Source organism: Eumetopias jubatus, unplaced genomic scaffold (assembly GCF_037043125.1).
Source record: "Eumetopias jubatus isolate StellerSeaLion01/CBP00866 unplaced genomic scaffold, mEumJub1_p1.0 scaffold_1, whole genome shotgun sequence".
Lineage (NCBI taxonomy): Eukaryota > Metazoa > Chordata > Mammalia > Carnivora > Otariidae > Eumetopias > Eumetopias jubatus.
Window position 1 is genome coordinate 80,851,863 of NW_028274807.1, and position 18,003 is coordinate 80,869,865.

The window sequence follows — 18,003 nt, forward strand, 5'->3', positions numbered from 1 at the left end:
GGATTAAGGAGCGCACGTGTTGTGATGAGCACCGGGTGCTTTATGGAAGTGTTGGGTCACTATATATTGTACACCTGAAAGTAACATACACTGTATGTTAACTAACTGGAATTTAAATAAAAACTTAAAAGAAAAAAAAAAAGGAACAATCTATTGATATAAGCAACAGCACTAATAAATCTCAAAAGCATTATTTTAAGTGAAAGAAGCCCCCCAAAACTACAAAGTATATGATTTTATTTATATGACCTTCTGGAAAAGGCAAAATTTCAGTGTTAGAAAGCAAATTGGTAATTGCCAGGGGCTGGGGTTTGGGACTAACTACAAAACTGCAAAAGTGACCTTTTTGGTGTCATGGCAATATTCTGTATCTAGGTTGTAGGAGAGGTCACAACATTGTATACATTTGTCAAACTCTTCTCTTGAAATGGATGAACTACATTTTGCTTAAATTGTACCTCAAGGAAGCTAAATTTAAAAACTTTACTTGAAAAAAATATTCCTAAATGAAAAAAAGGTTGTAAAATGTGATTTAAAAAATCTGTCATGTAAATTATTTTATGTCTCCCTGAAGATGTTTTTTATTAAGATATATTAATTGAATTAGGAAGGTTATATGATCAATCAATCATGGCAAAATAGGTGGTGAATCTAGGATTTCAGATCCTAGGTCTTATCAATTTCACCAGCTCTGGTACTTGGGCTTGCGGCCAACATTTGATACAAGCATGGAAGAAAACCTCCACATGTCTTTCAGGCATTTCAAATTCATTAAGTCCAAAAGAGAATTAATATCTATATCTCCCCCTACCCCTCACCACAACCCTGTCCTACCCCCTCATCTCCTTAGAAACCGGTTTCTCCTCTCATTCTCTACTGAATAAACCACTATACATCCAGTTAACCAAGTCAGAAATCTAGGAGTCTTTGATGCTTCCCATTTTTTTTTTTTAAGATTTTATTTATTTATTTGAGAGAGAGAGAGAGTGAGAGAGTGAGTACAATCAGGGGGAGCGGCAGGCAGAGCAGGCAGAGGGAGAAGCAGGCTTCCCACGGAGCAGGGGGCCTGATGCGGGCCTCGATCCCAGGACCCCGGGATCATGACCTGAGCCGAAGGCAGACACTTAATGACTGAGCCACCCAGGCGCCCCGATGCTTCCCATTTGTCTTATCCTTCACATCCAACTGTGCAATAAGCCCTAAGTTTTAGGCCAATCTGCTTCATAAAATATCTTTCAAATCTTTTCATGTCTTATTATCCCTGGTGTCACTGCCCTAATTCAAGTCACCGTTAATCTTCTACCTAGATTATTTTTTTAAGATTTTATTTATTTATTTGAGAGAGAGAGAGACAGAGAAGGAGCAGGGGGAGGGGCAGATGGAGAGGGAGAAGCAGACTCCCCACCGAGCAAGGAGCCTGACACGGGGCTCAATCCAGGGACTCGGGATCATAACCTGAGCCAAAGGCAGACGTTTAACCGACTGAGCCACCCAGGCGCCCCTAGCTTCTCCCTAGATTAGTACAAAAATTTGCTAACAGATCTTCTCGCCTCCAAAGTTGTCTTATTTCAACCCATTTTCATACAGTAGTCAGAGGGAATTTTTCTAAACTACAAATCATGATATTCCTTTACCTAAAAGGTTTTAGTGCCTACCTGCTGCTCTACTGTAAAGTCCAAACTTCTCGCCAGGGGTTACAACGCTCAGTCTCTATCTACCTCTTCGGATTTGTTTCTTACTATAGGCTTCCTTACACTTCGAGATGTGGCCATACTGATTTTTTTTTTTCCCCAATTCCTTGAGCATACCTTGCTCTGTCTTGTTTCCAGGCTTTTTTACACATTTTGTTCTTCTACCTAGAATATTCTTCCCTAATCTTAACCTAACCTCTATTCATCCTTTGAGACTCACATGGGCACCATTCCATACAAGAAACCTTCTTTAACCTTCCATTAGATTCCTCTCGTAGGTGTGTGTGGCATCCTGCACTTCTCCAATGGCATGTTCTATGCTGCGCTGTAACTATTGACCCCAAAGTCTACATCTTCTTCCTCCACCAGTGCAGGCTTTATAGCTTGTAAGCCAACAGTGCACCCCCAGGCAGTACAGACCATGTGATATGGCACTCAACTATTTGTTAAGCAAATGAGATTGCACTGCAGCCTTATTATCAATCCTCATATCATAATTCAGAAGTCAGCACAATTCCAAGTGGTCTTCAGTGCTACCAGAGCCCTTAAAAAAACGAAAATGAGTTTAGAATTCTTTGTTGCCCTCTACCACTCTTTCTGTACCCCTTGCCTCACCACTTTCTGTTTCTCATTTCCTACATGCCAGATAGCAAGTACCCTTAGGTTCTCTAAGGTTTCTTAAACCAACTAGATCGGACTTCCACTTCTAAGTTTCTTTTCCCTTCTTCCTGTGCAATTAAAATTACCACTTCTGAAGTCAGATATTCAAATAAACCAATTAAAACTATACTATAACTGGGAATCTTATCCTTCTCATGGGCATTGTTTTTTAATTTAAGTTTAGTTACTATATGCTCATCAGAGAAATCTGCCCCATCTCACAGTTAATAACTAATAGTACGTAGGTGTATTTCCTTCTGGTCTTTTTTCTCTAAACACTGTGCATATGTAACATTTGTGTGTGTCTTATACATTTGTGAGGCTGCTGCTTCACTAAACACTGTAATATAAACCCTGTCCATGTTATCAAAAGCTTTTTAAAAAACACTATAATACTATTTAATTGGAAAGATATGTTATATAATTATTCCCTTGGGGGCATTTTCACAGAGAACCTGGCTCACCCAAATCCATCTTTAATTAAATAGGTATAAGGTGGTGGGCGCCTGGGTGGCTCAGTTGGTTAAGCGACTGCCTTTGGCTCAGGTCATGATCCTGGAGTCCCGGGATCGAGTCCCATATTGGGCTCCCTGCTCAGCAGGGAGTCTGCTTCTCCCTCTAACCCTCTTCCCTCTCGTGCTCTCTCTCATTCTCTCTCAAATAAATAAATAAAATCTTTATAAAAAAATAGGTATAAGGTGGTTTTTTCAGCAGGAAGCTTCCATGTTCCACTGAAACTCCAGTGACTTCCACTATCATCACCACTACATGTCCTTCAGAGCTTTCTTCCATATTCAGTATGTGAACTAATATAATTTATGAAACCAAAAAATGTACCACACATCTACACTGCTTTAACTTTTTGATAAGGATGTGTTAGAAAGAGACAGAGAGACACAGGGGCAGTGGGGGAAGAAGAAGGGAGAGAGGGATGAGGGAGGGAAGGAAGGGAGATAAAGAATTAGGATATAGGGGTGGCACAACAAAATCAAACATTTGGAAATGTTTACTGCTCACTGCTAGGGCACAAAAATTATACCTGCATACACATCCTTCTATTAAAAAAATTTACCACCCTGGTTCCTCTAAAAATACCTTAAAATCTTATTATCTCTTACCAGTGCCAATACATTTAGAAATTCTCTTGTGTCAAAATGTAGCAGAGTCCGAACATACGGGTAGATTTCTTCCTCCAGGGAAGCTTCTGCTGAATGCAGGCGAATCAGAAATTCAAAAACCTGCAAGTTGAAAGAAAAGCTGATTATTTTCTCTCTTTGCAAAGTATATTGCTGAAGCAACGATTCCCAGGTGGACAAAATAAAGGCAGGTCGAATTTAGCTTAAATTGCCACCATGTTATAACTTTTCTAACCTGTCTCAGCTCTAACTCCTGGCTGCAGTGATGGTGGGGAGGCTTTCTCCTACCACTGCAGATAGCTCCTGACTCATGTGTAACCCTCAATTACAGTTCATCTTTCTTGCATTGAACAAGAAGTGCAGATCATAAAAATGCCGTGGAAGGAGCACCAACCTGGTTTTTAACCAAGGGAACAAGATCTTCAGGGATGTCACCAAGGGGATAGGCTCTGCCTGCAAGACAACAGCTAGAAGAAAGAGAAAGAGAAAGAGTTGGTGACTTGTAACGGGCTGAGTACACACTCTTTCTCAAACCCAAGATATTCATTTGATTTTTAAGCAGGCTCAGCTTTTGTCAGGTCAAGGTCACACCTGATCAAGATGCGAGGCAGTTCAGAAACTGTGGCCAACAGGGATGGTGGTGAAATAACACACCCTGTGACAGAGTAAGCACTTTCATTTCTTCTTATTCTTCCTGAGGAAAACCCAGGCCACATTAAGCGGACAAGAAGGAATGAGAACAGACTATCGGCAAGTCTCACACTCAGCACCAGAAAAAAACCTAATGGCACCATTATGCTATGATTTACCAGTGAAAAGCCTAATGTTCTCAGAGACTTTAAACCAGTGGCTCTAAGAACAGTGATTAAAGACGGAATGAGCTAGGTTAACAAATGTCTGGAAAATGTCCACAATAGGACAAGTCTTCAGGGAGAGGAGAACCTGACGAGAAATTAACTGTACAGTTTTACCTCTAAATCAGATCCTCCTTATAGCTAATGCTTTATGGATTATGCCTTGTGGGCTGAACTATAAAGATGTCTTCTGATTATGTCCTCATTTTGGGGGGGAGGCACTGATTTTAAACTTTTTTGACCTTGTCATCCCTTCTGAATGCTGGATTATAGACAGCATATTCTGAGAAGTTTAAAGGACAGATTCGGTACTAGGTGGATGCTACAATGTTCTTCTAAAAAAATCAACATAACTAGTGTGAAACAGGTCCCAAAGTTAACACTGACACTAGATAGGGGCTAAAATAATGCTCTGGCAGGTTCTGTCTGTCACCTTCCTGCCTGCTAGCCTGGCAGCCAGTTATCTATCTAAGTTCTATCAGGACACAATTCTGAGCCTACATAGTCTGTTGGGAAGAACCCTGTTCGAGGAGTAAGGAGATAAACATTTCACAGCTTAACCTCTGTCACTAACTTTTTCGTGATCTAAACACATCTCTTGGCCTTTTATATAAAATAGAGACAACACATATTCCACAGAGTTGTCAGTAGTAAAAGTAAAATACTCTACCACCAGGCTTTCTCAACCTCAGCATTATTCATATTTTGACAGAGATAATTCTTTGTTGTGTGGACTACCCTGTTCACTGCAGGATGCTCAGCAACATCTCTGCCACCACCCACTAGATGACAGCAGCGTCTCTCCCCCAGCCCCAACTGTGACAAACAAAAATGACTCTAGACATTGCCAAACATGGGGGGGGTGGTCACCAACGGGGGACAAAAATCACCTATGGTTGAGAACCATACTGTACATGCAAACACTGAAACGTGAAAAGCACTATACACATAGGAGATGACCGTACCTCTAAGAATACAGGGGGACATTACGGAAGGAGCATACACACAGATAAATTTTTTTTTAAAAATCTCTTACCTAATATATACAAGAAGTTTGTTGCCCATAACAACTTGCTCATCTAAAATAGAAAAAGTATCTTCAGCAATTCTCTCTCAAACCTTTTAGAAATACAATCTTTATGTGGAAACAAAAAATGAAACTTGGCAATTAAGGTAAGTATCTTCCTAAGTAATAATACACAATTTGGGATAAGACCACTTTAATTCTTGTTTTTAGAATTTCCATTAGATTCTTTTCACAGATACAAAATCAATGAGTCAAACAAGGGTACAGGAGAAGGCATACATCTGAGGGTAGAGACCCATGCACTGTTGGCTTAACCAATAGCTTGGGACCAGGGGAAGGTGTAGAACAGGCAATGAGTTGATGAGTTAAAGATCATGACCAATTAAGTAATATTAAGGCATAACTATAATGTCTTCTCATTTGTAACATGGACTCTTACTACCTATTGTGCTCTAGGGCTGAGAAGGCCACTGTTCACAAATGTTTAAAATAAGAGACATAGATTAGTTTTAGGCCAAGGGGTCAAGGGCAACAGAGAACAGAGTAGAAGACTCAAGAGTGGATAAAGTGATTAGTAATTCTTAGCGTGTGCAGATTATAAGAATTTGTGATTGGTAATGATGATAAGCTGAAGTTTTTATTTTTGATATACAAATAGCGTGCATAATGCAAGCAAGTGTACATTTCTTAATAGGTCATCCTTTCTAAATACTCCAAATCTATGTTGTTCGAAGTGCAAATAAACTTGAATTGCTCGAAATTATGAGTAATTACATACTGCTTTAATTCCAAACTTTTTAAAAATTAATAAACTTCATTTTTTAGGGAAGTTTCACTAGGTTCAAAGCAAAATTGAGAGGAAGGTATAGAGATTTCCCATACATCCCCTACCTCCACACCACACAATCTCCTCCACTATCAACATCTGCTCTAGAGTGGTACATTTCTTATCATCAGTGAATCACAGTGACACATCATCACATGACGTCCACAGTTCACATTAGGGTTTACTCTTAATGCTGTGCATTCAATGGGTTTTGGCAAATGCATGCTGAGGTACAAACACCATTACAGTACTGTACAGAATAGTTTCACTTCTCTAAAGTCCTCTGTGCTCAGCCTACTCATCCCTATAAACCCCTAGCAAATACTGATTCTTGTATTGTCTCCATAGTTTTGCCTCTTCCACAATGTCATATAATTGGAATCATATAATATGTAGCCTTTTCAGATGGGCTTCTTTCATTAGTGATATGCATTTAAGTTTCCCCCATGTCTTTTCATGGCTTGATACTTCATTTCTTTTTAGCGCTGAATAATATTCCACTGTACGGATGTACAGTTTACCCATTCACCTACTAAAGTACATCTTGATTGCTTCCAAATTTGGGCAATTATAAAGAGAGATGCTATAAACATCTGTGTGCAGGGTTTTGTGTAGACATAAGTTTTCAACTCCTTTAGGTAAATATGAAAGAGCATAATTACTGGATCATAGAGTATAAGTAGGTTTAGTTTTGTTAGAAACTGCCAAACCATCTTCCACAGTGGCTGTACCATTATGCATTCTCACCAGCAATAAATGAGAGTTCCTGTTGCTCCACATCAGTCAGAATTTGGTGTTGTCAGTGTTACAGATTTTGGCCATTCCAATAGGCGTGTAGTGGTATCTCATTGCTTTAATTTTTAATGTCCTAATGATGGTGAATAGCTCTTCATATGCTTACTTGACCTCTGTGTATCTTCTTTGGTGAGATGGCTATTCAGATCTTTTGCTCATTTTTAAATCCAGTTGCTCATTTTCTTATTGCTAAGTTTCAAGAGTTCTTTGTATACTTTGGGTAACAGTCTTTTTTTTTTTTAAGATTTTTATTTATTTATTTGACAGAGAGAGACACAGCGAGAGAGGGAACACAAGCGGGGGGAATTGGAGAGGGAGAAGCAGGCTTCCCGTGGAGCAGGGAGCCCGATGCAGAGCTCGATCCCAAGACCCTGGGGTCATGACCTGAGCCGAAGGCAGACGCTTAACGACTGAGCCACCCAGGCACCCCAGGTAACAGTCTTCTACAAATATTTTCTCCCAATCTGTGGATTATTTTCTTTCTCTTGATATTGTCATTTGTAGAGCACAAGTTTTTAATTTTAACAAAGTCCAGCTTATTATTTCTTTGATGGATGGTATCTTCTTTTCACTGAATGGTGCTGTATCTAAAAATTCATCACCATAACCACAGCCAATTATCTCCTATGCTATATTTTAGATGTTCTCCTAGCTTTGCATTCTACAATTAGGTCTAAAATCCATTTTGGACTCATTTTTGTAAAGGGTGTAAATTCTGTGTTTCAATTTTTTTTTTTTAATGTGGATGTCCAATTGTCCCAGCACTATTTGTTGGAAAGACTATCTTTGTCCAATGTATTGTCTTTGCTTCTTTGTCAAAGTTCAGACTATATTTATGAGTCTATTTTGGGGTTCTCTATTCTATTGTTCTACTCACCTGTTTTTCTTTTCTTTTTTTTTTTTTTTTTGCTGATACCACACTGTCTCAATTATTGTAGTTATACTAAGTCTTGGGTAGTGTCAGTTTGCCAGCTTTGTTCTTCTCTCTCAATATTGACTTAGCTCTTCTGGGTCTTTTGTCTCTCCATATAAATTTTAGAATCAGTTTATCAATATCCAAAAAAATAACTTATCTGGGATTTTGATTGGGATTACATCTGAATCTGTACATAAAGTTGAGAAAAAAATGTCATCTTGACGATACTGAGTCTTCCACTCCATGAACACAGAATATCCATCTATTTAGTTCTTTGATATCTTTCATCAGTTTTGTAGTCTTCATATAGATTTTATACATATTTTGTTATATTTATACCTATGTAATTTTTAGGGTGCTAATATAAATGGTAATGTTTATAATTTCAAATTCCACTTGTTTATTCCAAGTATGTAGTAAAGTAACTGCCTTTTGTATATTAACTTTACATCCTGCAACCTTGCTACAATTGCTTATTAGTTCCATGAGTTTTTTGTCAAGTCTTTCACATTTTCTATATAAATGATGTCACCTATGAACAGTTTTATTTTTTCCTTTTCTTGTCTTTTTGCATTAGGTCTTTTTGCATTCTAGTATGATGTTAAGAGCAGCAGTGAGAAGGGGACATCCTTGCCTTGACCCTGATTTTGCAGTAAAGCTTCAAATTTCTCACTATTAAGTATGATGTTAGCTGTAGTGTTTTTTTTATAGATGTTCTTTATCAAGTTGAAGTTTTCCTCTATTCCTCAATTACGGAGAGTTTTTTTTTTTTTCATGAATGGATGTTGGATTTTGTCAAATGCTTTTTCTGCATCTGTTGATATGATCATGAAATTTTTCTTCCCTTCCTTACTGATGGAATGGAATAATTAATTTTCAAACGCTGAAGCAGCCGTGTATACCTGGGATAAGTCTTATTTGGTTGTAGTGAATAATTCTTTTTATACATTCTTGAATTCAATTTGCTAATATTTTATTGAGTATTTCTACATCTATGCTCATGAGAGATACTTGTCTGAAGTTTTCTTTTCCTATAACATCTTTGTCTGATTTTGCTATTAGGGCACTAGGTTAATGCTGGCCTCAAAGAATGAGTCAGACGTATTCCCTTAGCTCTGTCTTTTAGAAGAGATTGTAGAGAATTGGTATAACTTCTTCCTTACATGTTTGGTAGAATTTACCAGTGAAACCTATCTGGGCCTGGCACTTTTGTCCAAGAAGGTTATTAATTATTGACTCAATTTCCATAATAGATGTAGGCTTATACAGATTGTCAATTTCTTCTTGTATCCTTCAAAGAATTAGTCTATTTCATGAGGGTTATCAAATTTGTGGACATGTAAGTGTTCATAATATTCCTTTCTTATCCTTATAATATCCATGGGATCTGTACTGATGTCTTCACTTTCATTTCTAATACTAGTAATTTGTGTCTTTTCTCTTTGTTGGTATGGCTAGAGGCTAATCAATCTTATTGACCTTTTCAAAGAAATAGCTTTTCAAAAAAGTCAACAATTTTCTTTACTGACTTCCTGTTTTTAATTTCATGGATTTCTGCTCCAATGTTTATTATTTCTTTTCTTTCCTCGCTTTGGACTTAATTTGCTCTTTTTCTAAATTCCTAGAAGCCTTAGAGTATTGATTTTAAATCTTTCTTTTTTTTCTAATATATGCATTCAATGTTATAAATTTCCCTCAGAGCACTGCTTTTGCTGCATCTCACATATTACAAGTATTTTCATTTAATTAAAAATATTAAATTTCTTGAGATTTCTCCTTTGTCTCCTGTTAGTTAGAAGTGTATTGCTTAATCTCTATGTATATTTTGAATTTTCCAGCTTTCTTTCCCTTGTTGCCTAGGTTAATTCTACTGTGCTCTAAGAGCAGGCATTGTATGATTTCTATTCTTTTAAATTTCTTAAAGTGTATTTTATGGCTGTGAATGTGGTCTCTCTTATTAGTAAATGTTTCACGTGATCTTGAAAAGAATGTGTAATCTGTTATGGTTGGATGAAAGAGCCTACAGATGTTAATAATATCCAGTTGAATGAAGGTGCTGCTGAGTTCACCTATGTCCTTACTAATTTTCTGCCTGCTGGATCTGTACATTTCTGATATGGGGTGTTAAAATCTCCAACTGTAATAGTGGATTTATCTATTTCTCCTCACTATTCTATCAGTTTTTGCCTAATGTATTTTGGCACTGTTGTTAGGTGCATGCACATTAAGAATTGTTATGTCTTCTTAAAGTATTAATCCCTTAATCATTATATAATGCCCCTCATTATCCCTAGTAAGTTTATTTGTTCTGAAGTTGGCTCTGTTTGAAATTAATATAGTTACTCCTGCTTTCCTTTAATTAGTGTTATTGTGGATATCTTTCTCTGTTTCTTTAATGTGTCCTTATATTTATATTTAAAAAATGGGTTTCTTATACACAACTTTTAGTTGAGTCTTGTTTTTATGACCCATTCTAATATTCTCTTTTAATTGGTATATTTAGACTACAGACATTTTAAATGATTACTGATATATGTGGGTATCTACCATATTGTTACTGTTTTCTATCTCTTGTCCATATTCTTTATTCATATTTTTGTCTTCAATACTTTTTCTGCCTTTTGCAGTTTTAATTGAACATTTTATATAATTCTATTTTTCCCTTTTCCTAGTATATCAATTATGCATCCTTTTTTTAGTTGTTGCTCTCCAGTCTGCAACATAAATTTACTACCCATCCAGATCTACTTCCAAATAACACTATACTGCTTCACAGGTGGTATAACTATCTTACGCCAACAAAATACTCTTAATTCCTCCCTCCTGTACCTTGTGTCCTTGCAGTCCTTCATTTCATTTATACATAAACATACACACATAAGTCTATGTACACACATAATCAAATCCACTGTTGCTATTATAATCTTGAACTATTATCTGATAGATCAAAAAAAAAAAAAAAGAAAAGAAAAACAGAGGTTTTTTTTTTGAGCCAAACTGTTTGAATCTTGTTGCTTGGTAGTGTGGTCTGTATTTGCTGTTTAGAAGGAAGCAGGAGAGTGTGTTCATGACCTCAGCTGGCTTAAGGGCAGAGCACGACCCTCCAATTATACTCCAGGATTGCAGCTCACGCCTCAATGCTGCAGCATCCCTTGGCTTCATGCCCAGGGGATGCCATTTGCAGAGGCTCATGACAGAGCAGCTTGTGAAAGTTGGGGCGCATCCCAAGAAAACCAGAGGGCATGTTTCTGGAAACTGCTGTTGGAGCTAAGCTCTTGGTTTCTCTGTGGGGGTGTGTTCTGGGGGCATACTCACTCCTCTAGATATTGGCTGACATGCCATTACCTTTGAAAAGACTGAGCACCCCTGAGGAAGCCCCCTTTTTCCAGTAAAAAGTTTAGGGTCCTCTGTAGTGGCTGGTTGGAGGGGGACCAGGTTGGGCTTTCTCTAGTCCTCATAGTTTCCCTGCTTGTCAATCAAATTTCCTCCTGATGAAGATCATTTCCCCCACAAAGCCCAGGTCTCTGCAGACCGACTTAGCAAGGGGCACTAAAAGCCATCCATGTCTGTACGCCCACCCAAGTCCAGTGTTTTTTGCAAAGAGATAAAACTCCACCCCCGTACCCCCCATGTCGAGAGAACATTAGGGCAGGGGAAGAACCAAGTCCATTCCCTGTCCTTGTCTCCTCTGTGAACTGAATTTCAGAAATTTTTTCTATATGCAACACAAAACTTCCAGATCCATAAAACACCCCAAGGATGAGGGGATAAAGTCAGTTGTTTCGTTTTGTGTTTGTTTTTTCTGGAAACTGCACTTCAAATTTTGCTATGCCATAGAAGCCCAGAAGGACATGTGTTCTCATTTGCCTGCCTGATTCCGTGGTGGTGTCACTTTTATGTTATTTTCTTGGTGTTGGAACTGCTCTCCTTTATAGTCCTGTTCAAGTTAAACTAACGTAAACTCTCTGGCTGGGAGCAGCACCTATGCTGCTGCTGCATAAGACTCTATTTGGATGCCAATCCACAGGCCTTATGAAATCACCTGCTGTGTATCAATAATCATTAGTGACAATGATGGCATTCTGAAAAGCTGCAATACGTATATAGTACATTTTACAATTCTTTGGGAAAAAAATAAGAAAAATAAACATTTTTGTTTTACCTTCATTTATTAATTCTCTGATGCTCTTTCTTGGATCTGAGTTTCTTACCTGTATTATTTTCTTTCTCTCTAAGGAACTTCTTTTAACATTTCTTATAAGACAGGTCTATCGGCAACAAATTCCCTCCACTTGGTTTGTCTGAGAAAGTCTATTTCCCTTTCACTGTTGAAGGATAATTTTACAGGGTCCAAAATTCTATATTGATGGGTTTTTTTTCTCTCAACACTTTAAATATTTGTTCCCAACACTTTAAATATTTACTCCATTCTCTTCTTTTTTGCATGGTTTCTAAGAAGTCAAATGTAATTCTCATTTCTGCTCCTTTACAATAAGGTTCTTTTTTCCTCTGGCCTCTTTCAGAATCTTTTTCTTTTCTGCAGTATAAATATGATATACATAGGTGTGGTGTGGGGTTTTTTGTTTGTTTGTTTGTTTTGCTGATGTTCAGCCTGCTTACTGTTCTCCTAGCTTCTTGGGTCTGTGGTTTGGTGTCTGACATTAATTCAGGGAAACCCTCAGTTATTATTACTTCAAATACTGCTTCTGTTCCTTTCTTCCTTTTCCCTCTGATAGTCCCATTATGTGTATGTTACACCTTTTGTAGTTCTCCCACAGTTCCCACAGAACACTTGGATGTTCTGTTCTGTTTTCAGTCTTTTTCTCTTGGCTTTTCAGTTTTTGAACTTTCTGTTGTTATGTCCTCAAGCTCAGAGGTTCTTTCCTCAGCTATGTCCAGTCTATTAATGAACCCGTCAAAGGTATTCTTTATTTCTGTGAGCTTTATGACATTTTCATGTTACCTAGTCCTATCCCCCTTTCCCCAGTTTTACCATAGCTCTGAAAACCAACAGCCTTGCACAAACCAGTAACCTAGTGGCCACCTGAAGGAAAAAAATGGGTTTGGAACTCCCCCAAAGCCTCAACCTCAGAGAACTATAAATATTTGACCTATTTGGCAGCTCACTTAGAAGCTCCATTCTCAAGGCTTGTCTTTTTTTTGTCCTGACTCAGAGCTTACTCAATGCAAACAGCACTATCCACATCCCCCTGCCCCCACCCAGGACATCTGTCAAAAACAGTCCAACTTAACTTTACAGGTGCCAGAGGTGGTACTACCAGAATGAACCAATAAACTCAACAAAAAACTTAAAAGGAAAAACTGGAGAATGGGAGTCTGCAGGGGGCTTTAAAAAGTTCCAACATATTTCCAGAACTCTAGAAGGACATATAGGGTTGTACACATATCCAGGAAAGACCTGGTACAGTCCTAATCTACTCAGGGCAGACTTTGAGGCTCTGCACATGCAGGAAGTAAAAGGTTAAGGCAGAATTATAAGCTGTCTGCTGAAGCATTGAAAGTTCCAAAATAAAATGAAGCAAACTGATAACACAATTCAACAGTAATACTTGGAGACTTCACAAATCCACTTTTAATAATGGATAGAACAATTAGCAGAAGATGAACAGTAAATATAAATCTTAAACAAAACTATAAGCCAACTAGACCTAACAGACATCTACAGAACATTCCACTCAACAACAAAACATATTCAACACATTATTTTCAAGTGCATATGGAACATTCTCCACAAAAGACCCTATGTTAGGCTATAATATAAGTCTTGGGGCTCCTAGGTGGCTTCGTTAAGCGTCTCTTGATTTCAGCTCAGATCATGATCTCAGGGTTGTGAAATCAAGCCCCACGTCCAGCTCTGTTCTCAGCATGGAGTCTGCTTGAGATTCTCTCTCTCCCTCTGCCCCTCCCCTGGCTCTCTCTGTCTCTCTCAAAATAAAAAATAAATAAGTCTCAGTAAATTTAAAAAGATAGAAATCATACAAAGTATGTTCTCTGGCCACAGTGTAATAAAATCAGAAATCAGTATCAGGAGGAAAAGTGAGAAAATAACAGATACATTGAAATTAAATAACATACTTCTAAAAAACCAGTATCAGAAGGAAAATTAGCAATTACTTTGAGATGAATTAAAATAAAGACACAAAATACCAAAATTTATGGGATGCAGCTAATGCATTACTTAGAAGAATATTTGTAGGTATAAACACCTATTTTTAAAAAGAAAAAAGATTTCAAATCAATAACCTAAAATTCCACTTCAAAAAGCTAAAAAAAAAAAGGGGGGGTGAATCAAACCCAATTAGTAAGATGAAGGATGTAAATATTTAAGATTAAAGCTGAAATAAATGAAAGATGAAAGGAAAATAAGGAATATCAATGAAATCAAAATTGGTTCTCTGAAAAGACCAACAAAGTTGACAAATCTTTAGCTAGACAGACCAAGAAACAAGACTCAAATTACTCAAATCAGAAATAAAAGATATCACTACTGACCTTATAAAAATAAGAGGAATACAAGAGAATACCATAAGCACTATATGCCAACAAATTAGGTAACACAGATGAAATGGACAAATTCCTAGAAATACCAAAACTGACTCAAAATGAAACAGATAATCTGAACAGACTATAACAAGCAAAGAGACTGAACTTAAAAACTTCCAACTAAGAATATCTCAGGTTCACATGGCTTCACTAATTCCACCAAATTCCAAACATGTTTTTTAAGATTTATTATTTTAGAGAGAGAGCGAGCGAGAGAGAGAGAGTGTGCACATGTGAGTGTGGGGGAGAGGGGCAGAGGGAGAGAGAAACCCAAGCTGACTCCACACTGAGCAAGGAGCCCAATCCAGGGCTCAATCCCACGACCCAGAGATCATGACCAGAACTGAAACCAAGAGTCAGACGCTTAACCAACTGTGCCACCAAGGTGCCCCTTTTTAAAAGATTTATTTTATTTTTGGAGAGAGAGGCAGAGAGAGAGAGAGAGGGACAGAGAAAGGGAGAGAGAGGGAGGGAGGGCAAAAGAGAGAGAGAACATGAGTGGGAGGAGGGGCTGAGAGGAGAGAGAGAGAGACTCTCCAGCAGACCCCATTGAGCATGGAGCCCAACCCAGGCCTCAATTCCATAACCCTGAGATCATGACCTGAGCCAAAACCAAGAGTCAGACGCTCAACTGAATAAGCCACCCAGGCACCCCTGAATTTTACCAAAATTTAAAAAAGCATACCAATCCTTCATAAACTCTTCCAAAGATCAGAAGACAGAGCACTTCCTGACTCATCCCATAATGCAAGTATACCAAGGATCAAGTATACTTGATACGAGGACCAGAAAAAGACATGCAAAGAATATAAAACTAAAGAATATAAAACCTTTATAGACATAAAAGTCCTCAAAAAAAACAGAAAACACTAGCAAACTGAATCCAACAGCATCTATAAAAGATGTATACACCATGACCAAGGGGTATTTATCCCAACAATATAAGACTTAACATATAAAAATCAATGAAATCTTACAGACCATATAAAATAAAGGACAACCCCACAAGATTATCTTAATAGATGCAGAAAAAAGCATTTGATAAAATCCAATTCTTTCATATTAAAAGCACTCAACAAACCAGGAAAAGAAGGAAATTTCTTCAAACTGATAAGGCCATCTATGAAAAACCCACAGTTTACATCATATTTAATAATGAAAGACTGAATGCTTTCCCCCTTAGATCAGGAAAAAGATAAAGACGTCTATTCTTGCCAAGACGTCTATTCTTGCCACTTCATTCAAGAGTGTATTAGAGGTTCTAACCAGGCCAATTAGAGGGGAAAAAAAAGAAACAGAGCATTCAGATTAGAAAGGAAGAAGTAAAATTATCTGTATTTACAGATAACATGATCTTACATATGCAGAAAATTCTACAGAATCCATTTAAAAAATTAGAATGAATTCAGCAAGAAGGCAAGATATGAGATCAATATACAAAAATCAATTTCATTTCTATAAACTCACAAAGAATATTCCAAAAATGAAATTAAAATACCAATTCCATTTATAATAGCATCAAAATAAGTAAAATAGGAATAGATTCAACAAAAGAAGTATATGACTTACACACTGACAAACTGCAAAACATCGTTGAGAGAAATTAAACAAGACCTAAATAAATGGGAAGATATCCTATGTTCATGGACTGGAAGACTTAATGATGTTAAGACAGCAATAATCCCCAAACTGATCTACAGATTCAAAGCATCCTTATCAAAATCCCAGCCACCTTTTTGCAGAAATTGGGAAACCAAACTGACTTTAAAAGACCAAAATAAATGGAGAAACAGATCACAATCATAGAATACTCAACAGTGTTAGGATGGCAATCTCCCCCAAATTAACCTATAGGGTCAAGGGCAATCTCAAATAAATTTCTAATATGTTTTTTAAAAGGAAGCAATGAGTTGATTTCAATAGTTATATGTAAAGACAAAGGACCTAGACTAGTCACAACAATTTTGAGAAAGAAAAATTTGGAAGATTTAAGTACCTTATCTCAAGACTCACTATAAAGCTATAACAGTCAAGACAGTATAATCCTGGCCTAAGCACAGACACATAGATCAAGGGAACATAAAGAGCACAGAAAGAGACCCATACTTATATGCTCAATTGATTTTTGACAAAAATACATTTCTGCCAATTTTCTTTAACAAAAAATGTGTCAATGGAAACAAGGTATCTTTTCAAAAAGTGGTAAAGAAACTGATAGCTTTATGAGAAAAAAAATCCTTGAACTTTACCTTGCATTCCATAGGAAAATTAAGTTAACTCAAAATGGATTACAGACCTAAATATAAGTGCTGAAACTATTAAATTTATAGAAAAAAAGACACAGGAGAAAATCTTTATGACACTGAATTGGACAAAGATTTCTTAAAACACCAAACGTCTAAAACTACAAAAGAAAAAATGAATAAAATGAACTTAAATGAAGATTCAAAACTGTTGTTCTATGAAAAACATGTTTAAGAAAGTGAAAAGCTAAGCAACAGACTGGGAGAAAATTCTGCAAAATATATCTTGAAAAAGGGCTCATATCCAGACCATATAAAGAACTCACAGTCTCTGGTGGGGATTCATTCACTTGGAACTTTTACAACCCATTAATATGAAGTCCAGGAATACCACCTCTCTAATCCCAAAAAAGTGCTAAAGAGTTAACTGATTAAAAATACAGACACACGGGCGCCTGGGTGGCTCAGTTGGTTAAGCCACTGCCTTCGGCTCAGGTCATGATCCTGGAGTCCCAGGATCGAGTCCCGCATCAGGCTCCCTGCTCGGCAGGGAGTCTGCTTCTCCCTCTGACCCTATCCCCTCTGATGTGCTCTCTCTCTCTCATTCTCTCTCTCTCAAATAAATAAATAAAATCTTTAAAAAAAAAAAAATACAGACACACGTGTGTGTGTGTGTGTGTGCGCGCGCGCGTGTGTGTATGTGAATGGGCAAGAACGGATTAGATGTTCAACATCACTAACCATTGTGGAAATAAAAATTAAAATCACAAGATACCATTATACACCCACTAGAATGGCTAAAATTTTTCAAAGATTTATAGACTGCCACTACCAAGTGTTTGCTAGGATATGGAACAACTGGAAGTCTCATATTGCTGACAGAAATGCAAAATGTTACAGTCATTTTGAAAAACCAAGTAGCAGTACCTTGGGAAGTAAAACATGTATTTACCATATAATCTTCTCCATTCCACTCTTAGGTACTTGCCCAAGAAAAATAAACACATATACCCACACAAAAACGTATTCACAGCTTAGGGTCAGTGATGTGGGATAAAGGCAATATAAAGGATACTGTGGTAATAAAATGGTTTTGTATCTTGACTTTATCCATGTGAACATCCAGTTGTGATACAGTGCTTTAGTTTTGCAAGATGTTATCACCGGGGGAAATTGGGTAAAGAGTATACATGATCTCTTGTGTCATTTCTTACAACCGCATGTGACTATAATTTCCTCCTAAGTTTAATTAGAAACAAAACTTGTTCACAAATGTTGTAGCAACATTACT

The 18,003-nt window shown here is 37.3% G+C and overlaps 1 protein-coding gene across 9 annotated transcripts in view; it reads right to left on the minus strand.

Moving 5' to 3' along the window:
• The window catches only part of VPS8 (VPS8 subunit of CORVET complex), a 267,080-nt gene that overhangs the window by 150,552 nt on the left and 98,525 nt on the right, over window positions 1-18,003 (minus strand). For all 9 annotated transcript variants that reach the window (XR_003608764.2, XR_003608763.2, XM_028100887.1 and 6 more), the window contains exons 25-27: window positions 5,378-5,420; window positions 3,882-3,954; window positions 3,470-3,589 (exon numbers count right to left, since the gene is read on the minus strand). Coding sequence is in view for 7 of the 9 variants with exons in the window: in XM_028100887.1 (XP_027956688.1) it covers window positions 3,470-3,589; window positions 3,882-3,954; window positions 5,378-5,420 (236 nt within the window). In the remaining 2 variants the exon portion in view is untranslated. The remainder of the gene's footprint in view (window positions 1-3,469; window positions 3,590-3,881; window positions 3,955-5,377; window positions 5,421-18,003) is intronic.